This window comes from Erigeron canadensis, chromosome 1, assembly GCF_010389155.1.
Source record: "Erigeron canadensis isolate Cc75 chromosome 1, C_canadensis_v1, whole genome shotgun sequence".
NCBI lineage: Eukaryota > Viridiplantae > Streptophyta > Magnoliopsida > Asterales > Asteraceae > Erigeron > Erigeron canadensis.
The window spans coordinates 29,515,271-29,527,439 of record NC_057761.1 but is presented as its reverse complement, the minus strand read 5'-3'; the positions used below and the strand labels follow the sequence as shown (position 1 = coordinate 29,527,439).

Genomic DNA, 12,169 nt, shown 5'->3' with positions numbered 1-12,169 from the left:
TGATTCAGCCTTTTTCTTTTTTATTTCATGATTACCTATTGTTTTTCTAGTGGAATTAGATATATATAAAACTATTATTGATTAAAGCCATTACACTTTACTTTCGTACTTCTATCCAGTGGTGACTAGTGAGTGATAAACTCAAAACATAGTAATATACTAACAATTTCTAATTTCTGCTTTAAACAGTCGTACTTGTTATGACAAAAATGAGTCGTGAGTTTATCACTAGCCGTTCCTTTAAAAGCTTCGATGATTTTTGACTTATAACTTTAACTACTACTATATTCATTTTTAAACATGATTTTCCCAAGTAACGTCGCCTTTAAAACATCTTATTTGGACAATGGACACGACATATTGTAAAAGAATTAGAAGACAAAATGTCTTGTTACAATGACAACATACATATGATCCCAATGATATATACTCGTTTGATTTATACGAAGAAGAGTCGACAATGATTATCAATAATGTATCGATCAATGTTACAAAGCCCATCGACTACACCTTAACTAAAATGCATTCGACGATCTCGTACTTTCAAGAATCTAATCCTCCTACAGAAATTTGTCAGAAATAAATTCAAAAAGTCAAAGATAAATGTGTGCCACCTCTACAACTTTGACAAGTTCATTTATCATGACTTCATCAAATCAAAAGTAAATCCAAATAACAATATTTTGTCCCTCCCAAAGTTACGGTCCCAAATCGAAAAACAAGGTTTATAAATAATGCAATCATTAAACCCTCACCAAATTATTGATATTTACCACTTATATAATTTTATCGGAGGAATTAAAAGGTTAGACACAATAAATTTTGAACCAAAAAAATACTACTCAAAGCTTTAAAACATATTTATTCTCTACATGATAATAGCTAAAAAGCAATATATAAAATCCAGAAAATTGAAAGAAAAAACCTCATACACTTATTACACTAAAGAGTCAAACCCAAAACCCAAAACCTGTAATTAAGAACCAAGAAAACATCATCATTTGTCTCCAAATATATGTGAGTTAATCTGTGCAAATATTAGAGTTGTCTATTTTTTAAATATTAAAGGACACATATACCTCATTAATTTTGGCCCTTTCTTGGCCCATTATTGTGCATAACGACTATTGGATTGCGACATACACAATATTTCAGTGTTGATTGCTCAAATATTTATATTATTATACTGTGCATTATCACATAATATATGTTTACAATTCTCAAATAAACAATAGCTATTATTAAAGTTCGCTTGATAACTAACTATTAGTAATTTAACTTAATATGATATAAACCTATATTATAGGACCTATGTAAGTTTTGGTTGAGCATGTGAGTGGTGACACGAAAGGTACGTTTTTATTATATTAAATTATCTCTTTTTAATTTTTTAATTTTATTTTTATGCATGATGTGCACAAGCCACAAAATGACGAAGGATACTAATATTGATACAACATTAATGTAATGTTATGACAGTTAGAAATACATATGATGTTTTGTTGAAAAAATTGAGTATAAAAATATGATTACATAATCTATTATGGACATCATGAATATGTTAAAAGTTCTGAAATTGTGTATCTGGGAATCAGTAACCTTAATCAGTTTATTACAAATTTTGTCATGATTTATACGTTCGTTATACATATACATGAAAGAGCTATCAGTTTGAATTTGCAACAAAATGAATTAGTTATATTATTTTTATTTTTATCTTATTAATTGAATGTGAGAGTGATCTGTAGAAATAAATAAGATCATTAACTCGCTAGAAGCCTCAATGAGCCAATAATGATAGAGGAATTTAGGATTATTAGTATTTCAATCAACGAGCATGATACCCGTACAATGCGGTGACAATGGTAGGGAAGACAGTCTAGTGGTGTCAGTGATAGTACTATTGGTGGTGGTGGCGGTGTCAAGTGGTATAGGCTGATATAATTGTGATAGTGAAAATTTTTAGAAGATAAGAGCTTAAAATATTAGTTATTAAAAAAAAAGTTTAGATTGTAAATTAATTTATTAAGGGCAAATTTGGTATTTTATAAAAACTTTTTTCATAGTGGGCGATTATTAAAGGTAATTTAGTAATTACGTATGTAACTATTTCTAAAAATAAGAGGTGTGATAATTTTTATAAAAAAGTATAGATAATGGAAATAAACTATCAATCTTCCCATTTTCTTTTTACTATTTTCTTTCTTTCCTTTTTGTTTTAAAAAAGTTAACTTTTATTAACACCTACCAATAATAACAATCAAAACTCACAAAGTTACACCAGTTATCCTACACACAATATTTTTATCTATGTCTATACCAAAGAAAAAATCAATATGATATTTTGAAAAATCTTTCTCCGTATTAATGATGTCATTGGCAAATCTTATCTTGTTTTGGTCCTTTCGCAAACACAAACACATGACAATGATGATACCTTTTAGACCGGTGGGAGTGGATGTGGGGTGAGGCGCGGTGAACCCCGGCCCCGCGTGGGAACACTGCCGCCGGCGGGTCGGGATGGGGAAGAGGGGAACCCGATTGGGGTGAGAACACCGAAGAGAGAGAAAGTCATGGGGGCCCCGCCATAAGTCAAACAACCAACCAGCCTGTGCCACGTGGACTAGCCAACGGCTAGTTGTTGTTACCTTTTTTTTTTTTTTTTTTAATCTCACCCATCTTTCTTTTCACTATATATATCCAACACCATTTTTAAACAACATTACACAACACAAACTTCAAATCCAAAAATTCCACTTTTATAAAAAAAAAAAACACTTCTTCTTTATAAAAAATAAACCCATTACCAATGGATCTCAAGAAAACCAAAAAAAATCCTTTCAACAAATCAAAATCCTTTCAAGAAACGCGAAATTGCCGCAAGACATGGATGACAATGCCCTTTTTAGTTTCGTTCGTGTAATGTTTTCATTTGAATAATTGTTGGACTTGTTTTTAGTTTCGTCGTAATTTTTTTTTTCAAGTATTATTATGTATTTTTTTAATTATTAATGAATGTTTTTTTATGTTTTAAATTTATAGAGTAAAAAATAATAGAAATAAAAATGATGATTTGGAAATTGGGGTTGGGGTGAGTGGTGCCATAGTTTTGGGGTGATTTGGGGTGAATTGGGGAAGTTTAAGGTGGAGGGTTTTTATTGAAAGATGGTGATGTGGAAATTTGGGGAATTTTGGGGTTGGGGAAACCACTCCCACCCGTTAGGCTACCTCCCTTGCTCCTTTCCCGAACGACCATGATCTAAAAATGTTGAAAATGTCTCTAACAGAATGTAGAATAATTAGTGTGTACTTAATAACTCAATAACTAAATTTAATATGGAAATGAGTTTTCTAAAGTTATCTCAACTTGACTAGTGAAATTAAAATAACTTTAAGAATTCTTTCCCATTTAATATATTAAATCAAATTTCATTTTTTTCATTTAATAAATATAAATAATCTTCAATTATTTATTTTATTTAATACATACAATCATTATTTATACATTTAGTTACTTAATAAAACACTTTATATCTAAAGAAAGATGACATATTTAGTCAGAAAAAAGGTGTTAAATTAAAAAGAGAAATGCTAAATACAGCCCTAACGTGAATAAAAAAACTTGTACCTTCCATATTAAAAGTTCACCCCCTGATTTTCATGGTAAATGTACAAACAATTTATACATCTTAAACACCGCCCTAAGAGCTGTATTTAGCAAACCCTAATTAAAAATCATGTATTAATTATATGAAATGAGAAAATCTACTTCGTTTTAATTGCCTATTTATTCTTTTTTTTTAGATATATAATAAATATGGGTCGGTTGAAGATGATTATGAATTGATTAAAAAAATATTGAGTGGTACCAAACAAGTTGATTCATTGGCTGATTTTATATAATGTTTATTTATTTAAGCATTAAGCTAAAAATTATTTAAATAAATCATCAAAAGAGCTATTGGCATTGGCTGATTATATCTATACTTCCTGGTGTTAATTACCTAACATGCGTCTTTTTAAATATAATAATTTAAGGTTATCTAAATCTAAAATCTTAAATAAAATATACTTTTTTTCTCATCAGACCAATTTATGTCATTGTCGGTCATCTGTTTAACATATTTTATCTAATCTCATGAACACTTAACATTAAATATCAAGGAATTAGATATAATTTAAATCGTTAATGTATTTACTTCTATTATTTACTTTTTTTTAAAAAGAGTTAATTATTAGTTAGCAGTCAACATTCGAGACACCCCCCACCCAACCCCCAATAATCAACTCCTACAAATGTAAGAAGTACTTCTATTATTTACTAGGTGATAATTAATAGAAAAGAAACCATCTAGTTTCAACTGCGATGGAATTTCCATAATAGAAATAACCGTGCATTGTTGCGCTTCTTTTAGAATATTAGGGGCAATGGTGTAGTGCCGATCTTGTGGCTAATTGGCAAGTTTTAGCAACTTTCAAACCAATCATAACGTGACACGTGTCGAAGTCAAACTTTGCCAAAAACTTGCCAAAGTAGATATTATAGTGCCACTTTTTTGCCAATTCTTGCCAATTGCAAAAAATTTACAAAACAAACCTTAAACTTTTATTAAACTTAAAAAACACAATACAACTAATTAAAACATCACATTTATTTAAAACATAAAACACATAAATACTTAAAAATAAAAAACAAGATCACTAAACATCGATATCTATATCTCTCACGTGCTCCGTAATATCACGACGTAACATGTAATGCGTCTCTTAGTTACGTAAGTTATAGAGAAAATTAGGGTCGGTAGCACGAAGATCGTTAGGAGGATCCCTGATATACACCGGTGATATCACGTTGTCGTCGTCCTTGAGGATCATGTTATATATGTAAAATAACACACGCATACATCGCGTTAGTGATCTTTTCTTTGTCCCTCATCTGTGCCAGTCGATCGATGATAACCCACTTGTTCTTCAGAAGCCCGAATGCTCGCTCAACGTCTTTTCTCGAGGACTCTTGAAGTTTCCTCTTTATCTTCTCCTAACGAGCGACTGGGTAAGCATACGCCTTCACAAAACAAGACCAATGTGGGTAAATACCATCCCCTAGATAGTATCCTCTGTTGTAACGGCGCCCGTTTACGATAAAGTCGTACTTAGGAGACTTCCCATTCACTTCGGGAATAAACAATGGCGATTGCTTCAAAACATTGATGTCATTGTTTAACCCTGCAACACCGAAATACGCATGCCAAAACCATAAATCATAGGAAGCTACGGCCCCAAGTATGATAGTCGAGCGTTCATGATCACCCCGGTAGTATTGCCCACGCAAACTATGTGGAAAATTTCTCCAAGTCCAGTGGATACAGTCGATGCTACCGATCATGCCAAGAAAATGATGTCTGGCTTCATGCACCTCATATAAACGCGCAACATCGTGGCTAGTCGGAGAACACAAATTCTCTTCACCATAAAGATGCTTTATGGCGATGCAAAAGTTGTCTAGACACTCACGTGCCATTGTAGTAGAGAACAACAACCCCTCATCATAGTTGTCGGCGAGGTTGTCGTACGCTAGTTGCCGTAGCGCGCACGTGCACTTTTGAATTGCCAAGAACCCTCTAATACCCGTAGCATTTGCCAAAAAGTGAAACCATGGAAATGATGCAGTGATATCTTCCACGATTTTCAAAAACAACCTCCTCGACATACGATATCTCGTATGGAAGACATCGTCCTCAAACATCGACTCATCCACAAAGTACATGGACATCAATCTTTCATGAGCCGAGTGTCGATCTCTCCAAATATATCTTCGTGTGTGTGCAGTGTCTTCTTCTAAGGCTGCAAGAGCAACAGAAGCCAAAAATTCGAAGCCGTCAGAAGACGATGATAACGACGACGACAACGACGATGAGAATTCAGGGATTATATACACGGGTAGTTCATCGTTAGACATTTTGCCTTATGAAATTTGATAGTTTGGTGTTTGATTGTATGTGATAGTATAGTTGTTTAGTGTTTGATTGTATTTGAGATGGTAAATATGTGATAAATATGTAATATCCTATAAATTTAAAACAATATAAATAAGTTAATTATAATTAAAGGGATAATTTACCCCAAGCTTTGTATAATTATTCTTTTTATCCTAAGACAAAAATAAAATTACATAATAAGGTTAATTATTTATAGTAATGAATGGAGTAGCCTACTAGTAAAATTGTTACATATTGGAAGTAGCTAAGAAATTTTTTTTTTAAAGTAAAGCATGATGACAAAATAAAATAAATAGAAGATAAAGGTTAATTGGCATCTTAATCGGTTATGGCTATTCAAATTACGTACACTAGTCTTCATGAATTTTAGGTGTAATGTAATGACAATTAATTGGAATTAAAATACATGGCTCTTGATATGCTTAAGTTTACGGGTAAAAAGGAAACGAAAAGGATAAATTGTTAGACCAAACAATCTCAATGTTTAACATCTAAACATCTACTCTCTAAATAAAAAAAATATCGTTTGCATCTTGTTCTATACAAATACAAATAATACTATAATAAAAGAAATTATCTTTTAAGGCTGTAAAAAAAAGGGAATAGCAAGGATATAGGAGCAGGAGAATTTGTCAAAGTGTGTAGCATATATATATTGCTAAGGCATCCAAAGTATCAAACCTTATGTTAAAATCTTGTCGTATGTATCGTTTGAAATGCTAGAAGGGAAAGGTTAAAAAGGAAGGATTTTATATTTGATTTGGGGCAGAGAAAGAATTACAAATTATATGGTTGAATTTGTTTGTCAAAGTAAATTAGTACAAGACGTCTTTAGTATCATCTAGTATTATTTTGTTGGTAAGTTACTAAGCCTTTTATATTTTTCTTTTTATATATAATAAACTGTATAAAATTTTTATACACTTGATAGTCATTTTTTTTTAATGGTTGTTGACAAATTATTATGTTATCTAGCCAAGATTACATTTTCAACCTTTTAAAATGATTAATATTATATATATATATATATATATATATTTAGGTATCATGTTCACCTGTATATTTTTAGAATGATTAATTTCTTAAACTTGGATGCAATATGAGTTTTCTTGTATTTAATTAAATGTATATTTATATATTATTTTAAGTACGTATCTAAATGATGTTTTTAGAAAAGTTTGAATATTTTCATGTTATAAGTGGAATCATGTTTCTGTCAAGCTAATTTATAGAAAAATAGCTAGATGGTATATGCATATTTTTATCAAGCCGCTAGTCTTTTAACAGGTGACTAATTCGAAATGATTATATCTAAACTATTGATTATTAATAAGACTTAACATGATAAATAATTAGTTTTGGTGGTCACTGTGTGATCGAGGTGAAGATGTATATATAAACGTGGCTTCTAAATATCATTGTACACAACAGTAAATTAATATTCTAAAATTTCGTAATGTGTGGTCCGAAATTTGTATAAGGATAAGTATATAAAATAAACCATATATTAAACTCATAAAAATATCAAGGATATTACATACTCCCTATTTAAATATATTTTGTGCTTATACTTTCGTATTTGTTAGATTTGGATAGGTGATCATATTCCTTCGGTGATTCCCTCGTTTTGGCAATATTTGTGATCGACGATAAGGTACGGATATTCTAGGTGGTATTAGGATCCTTCTGGTAATATCTTCTTCTCAAAGCTTCATTTAAATTTTGTGAAATTTGTATGGATTCGATATATCCTTTGAAAAAATATTTGTTTGTTAACCTTTGAATATATTTGTTGATTCGAAAATTATAATATTTTTGATATATATTAAGTGTGTCAAAACCATCTCTTGAAACCCAATTTGATAATAGTCCTGAAAGAGTTGCGTTTTGGGTGTTACATTTGATGCGGTGATTTGCACAAGTGTTCCCCAATTCGTACACTCATATATGTCCCTCGATTAACGAAAATTAAAATTAATACTGTCGCATATTATGGAGTGATAGAGATGTAATTTTATGTTTATATTTAAATGTCTTACAATATTTTATTCTAATTGTTCAAAAATTCATTTGTTTCTTAAAAACTTATTCGATATATTTATATATATAAGTGGTCAAAACGGTTTCTTAAGATATGCATGTAAGGGTAACCTATCCATGGGGGTTCCATGGGCGCGTTATCGTGACACCGATGACGTGGCACCGTCCGTAGGGGTGTATTTGATTTGTTCTACGGCGTCTCCTTTTGATAACCCGGTGTGGTTCGAGCTCATTATATTATATTTGATAGGAGGCGTATGGATCGGTCCTAGGTAATATTTGTTTGATGGTGGGCGCTTATCGTAGTGTCAGACGAGACGTTTCGCACCATAAATGAATGATTAGTGGAGTAGCTACCCTATTATTTCATTCGGCCCTTATTTGTTCGACTCTTAGATGCATTATTTTATGAAACTTGGTTTTATATTTTGATATATATATATATATATATATTTGATGTATAATATATTGTGGAAATTATACATATTTGTACATTGATTTGAAATAAGTTTGTTTCGAAAATAAGTTTATTATTAAAAATATGTTTCACTTTTTATACTATACTCCTACTATTGTCGTATCCGCTCACTGGGTTTTTGCTCAGCCATATTCTTTTTTTCTTTCTTATACGGCAGGTAATCCAGGGGGCATTGGGGACGAGCGAAGAGTGTAGAACGATTTGGACCTAGCACCTTTGGCCTTAGAGTTCTAGTTCTTTATGTTGGATTATAAGTACTTTTGAATATTTTGTTACTTTGACTTTGGTTTGATTTGAATAAGATTAATGCCCCTTTTGTCCTTTAAGTTCCTTTTGATATCATTTTGTACGTTATGTAAGTTAGGGGCGTTGCAAAATATGTGTATGTTTATATAGAAGTTAGAAAAAGAAGGAAAAAAAAACAGACACTCCAACGTTCACAATCACTAAAAACAAAAAACAAAAAAAAAAAACGGTCACTTTCATACGCTCCCAACGTTCACTCGAATCGGCCAAAACTAGCCGATGTTGCTTGCCGATTAAACTTGCCAAAATAAATCGATGCATGTGTTATAGGTTTGCCGATTTAGCCGATGCTTTTTGCGGATGATTTTTGCCGACTATACCCTTGCCCCTTATGTATCACTTTAGAATTTATAAAAAAAAAGGGATTTTGATAGATAGTTTTAGAACTCCGAGAAACAGATTATGTATACTCTCTTACAAAATTATACGGGTGGTGTTGAAAGTTTAGAATTTTGAGACATGGAATATTATCAATTTGCCTATCCCTTAAAACAAAACACAAATATCATAATTATCTTTTTCTCTGCCAAAAACAACACACACACAAAGTATTTTTTCTTTCTATATACCAAAACAAAACACACCCCTTTATTTCCGTCAATCACCACCGCCGTTGTCCATCATCACCAACACCCCGGCTACCTCCATCCATGATATCCGTAACAACACGCAGATACCATGCTCGTTCCATTTAACGAAAACGACGAAAAAATATTGAGGAACTTTAGTTCAATGGTTGAAAGGCCATCCCCATTTAAGAGGTATTGTGTTCAGGTCTTGAGGAGGACATAGGAAGTCCTTTTATGAGGGTTTGACTGGGGTATACCCATGTTCAAGTCTGAGGGGCAAGGTTGACCCATGCTAATCGTCGTGCCTCTGGATGGATTAGTAAGGGGTTTTCCCCAATCGAGGATTTGAAATAGACATTTCAAGTTCAAGAGAGCTCTCTAACACAAACTTGGTTAAGGCAACGTATGTTAGACCTCCCATTGTCGAATCACGACACGAAGTTTTCAGCAAAATTCACTTATACACGAAGTGATATATTCACAAATCTAATAAAAAGTATAGTAATCATATGTATGTATTACTTATACAGTTCATTGTAAATGTCATCTCTATTGAAAAAAAAATAGAATAAGTGTTTTAAAAATTTGAAATTATTTAACAAACTTTTATTTATACAATATGTTTAGGTGGTATACCTAATCATGTCTATATTTAAATATTTCAACAATAACTAACAAACATAACTTAATTGACTAGAAGGGCATCCGCGCAATGCTGCGGTGTAATAGTGACGGTGATGGGTGGTCATGGCATGCGTTGGTGGTGGCGATTGGTGGTAGCAACGACGATGATGACGGTGACGTTGATTTGGCAGTTTAAGCAAATTGGTACAAAAACTTAAAATTAAAAGTAAATATAAAGGGGTATATTGAAATAAGAAAAATGCTTAATTATTTTATGAGACTTTTAATATAGATATTAGTGTGTTGGACAATCTAAAATCGTCTGTTATAATCTTGTGAGATTTATTAACTAATTACAAATTATTCTTAATTTTTAAAATAAACACTCATTACGATTATTGGTAGTATTAGTAATGTTGGACTAGGATAATTAGTATTTCTAAATATATATAAAAGAGAAACCTTAATTTCAAAATATAAAAATTTGGACCCTTAGATCAATTTAAATTTCAATTAGAGCCATTAGATCAACTTGATGAAATATATACCTTATTTAACCTTTTTAGGTTTAACTTTAATTTAATAAATTTAATACGTCATTAATTATGAAAAGTAATTCTTACATTATATAACTAGATTAATACTCGGTCGGTAACCGGGTAAGAAACAACTGATTTATCTTTAGAGTTTCTAAAACATGTTCTACACGTTCTCATAAAATATAAACCAAGTAATGATATACGATAAGTTTAAGTATAATAAATTCAATGTTTATATCTATCTACATTATAGTATAAAGAAGGGTTGTCATTTGTCAATACTCAATCCGACTTAAAACCCGACCTAAAACCGTACTCATAAAATCCAAAAAAGTTTGGTTATTTTTGACCCACCAACCCACTAACCTGATTTTTCTTAGTTCTGGTTCAGATTGGCTTACCGAGTTATAAGGTCAACCCACCAACACCAACTAGATTAATACCCGGTCGGTGACCGGGTTACCCGAAAACAACATATTTGACCCGTTAAACCCACTTGAGTATTTGACCTAAAGCCTACTCGTTACAGATCGAGCCGATTGACAGCCATAACAATTTGGACTGTCAATACTCGACTCAACCCGAAACCAAAACTGGAACCCGCACGAAAATAACCGAGTTAGGGTTGTGAAATCTCAAACTGCGAACCCACTAACCTTATTTTTCGAGTTAGGTTACGGTTGACCTATTGGGTTAACAGGTCGACCCTCCAACGTGAAAATATTTTTAAGTTTATATAATTTTTTAAACAGGTCGACCCATCAACCCATTTGACCTGAAATCGACCCACCAACCCATAACCCATATGGCCTATTTGACCTAATATTAAGTCGCCAACCCGTCAACCCACCAACCTATTTGACCCGACAATTGAAAACTCGACCTATTAACCCGCTAAACCAATTTTTTTCAAGTTGACGGGTTGGTTTGGGTTGACATGTTGTAGGTAAGAGTTGAAATTTATAACCTGGAATTTTTAATGGGTTGGGTTAGGGTCACAGGTTTTTTACCCGTCAACACGCCAACCCGAACTCATTGATAGCCTTACTAACAATAGCGGTTATTTACATATCTACATACCTTTTATAAACCACAAAAAAAGTTGATTTGATATTTTTATTTAAAAATTAAAATAAGCTGTTGATTAACCTATGAACTCGCCAACCCATGTGAACTCACCAACCCATGTATTAGTCAAGTCGACTCGGGTCGACCGGAGTTGGATCCAGGTTGAAGTGTCTGATATTAAATTTCAACCCGCCCTAGTTTAATACCCGAAATGATGTTTAAAATGAAATCAAACATACATTTAAGATAATCTTTAAACACTTCTACAATTTCAACTAAAATATATATAGAATGGGTTTGATACACATAAAGCGGGTTTTATGACCTTTTATAGTTTAAAATTATTATTATTGAAAAAAAAGATTATAATTATAGTTTGAAAAATATTTATTATAAATAGTTTTAATAAATATTAACTATTGTGTATGTATAGGGAATTTATACATTACTCCATTAAAATGTTGTAAATGAATGATTAAGTTGTTTATAGGCAATAGCCAGACTGTCAATACTTGACTCAACTTGAAACCCGACTTGAAACTATCA

At 31.9% G+C, this 12,169-nt stretch overlaps 1 protein-coding gene across 1 annotated transcript; it reads right to left on the bottom strand.

The window, feature by feature from the left end:
* Positions 1-5,038: 5,038 nt before the first annotated feature.
* Positions 5,039-5,959, bottom strand: LOC122589274. The gene has a single exon (XM_043761551.1). The coding sequence runs from the start codon at positions 5,957-5,959 to the stop codon at positions 5,039-5,041; it is 921 nt and encodes a 306-aa protein (XP_043617486.1).
* Positions 5,960-12,169: the final 6,210 nt, after the last annotated feature.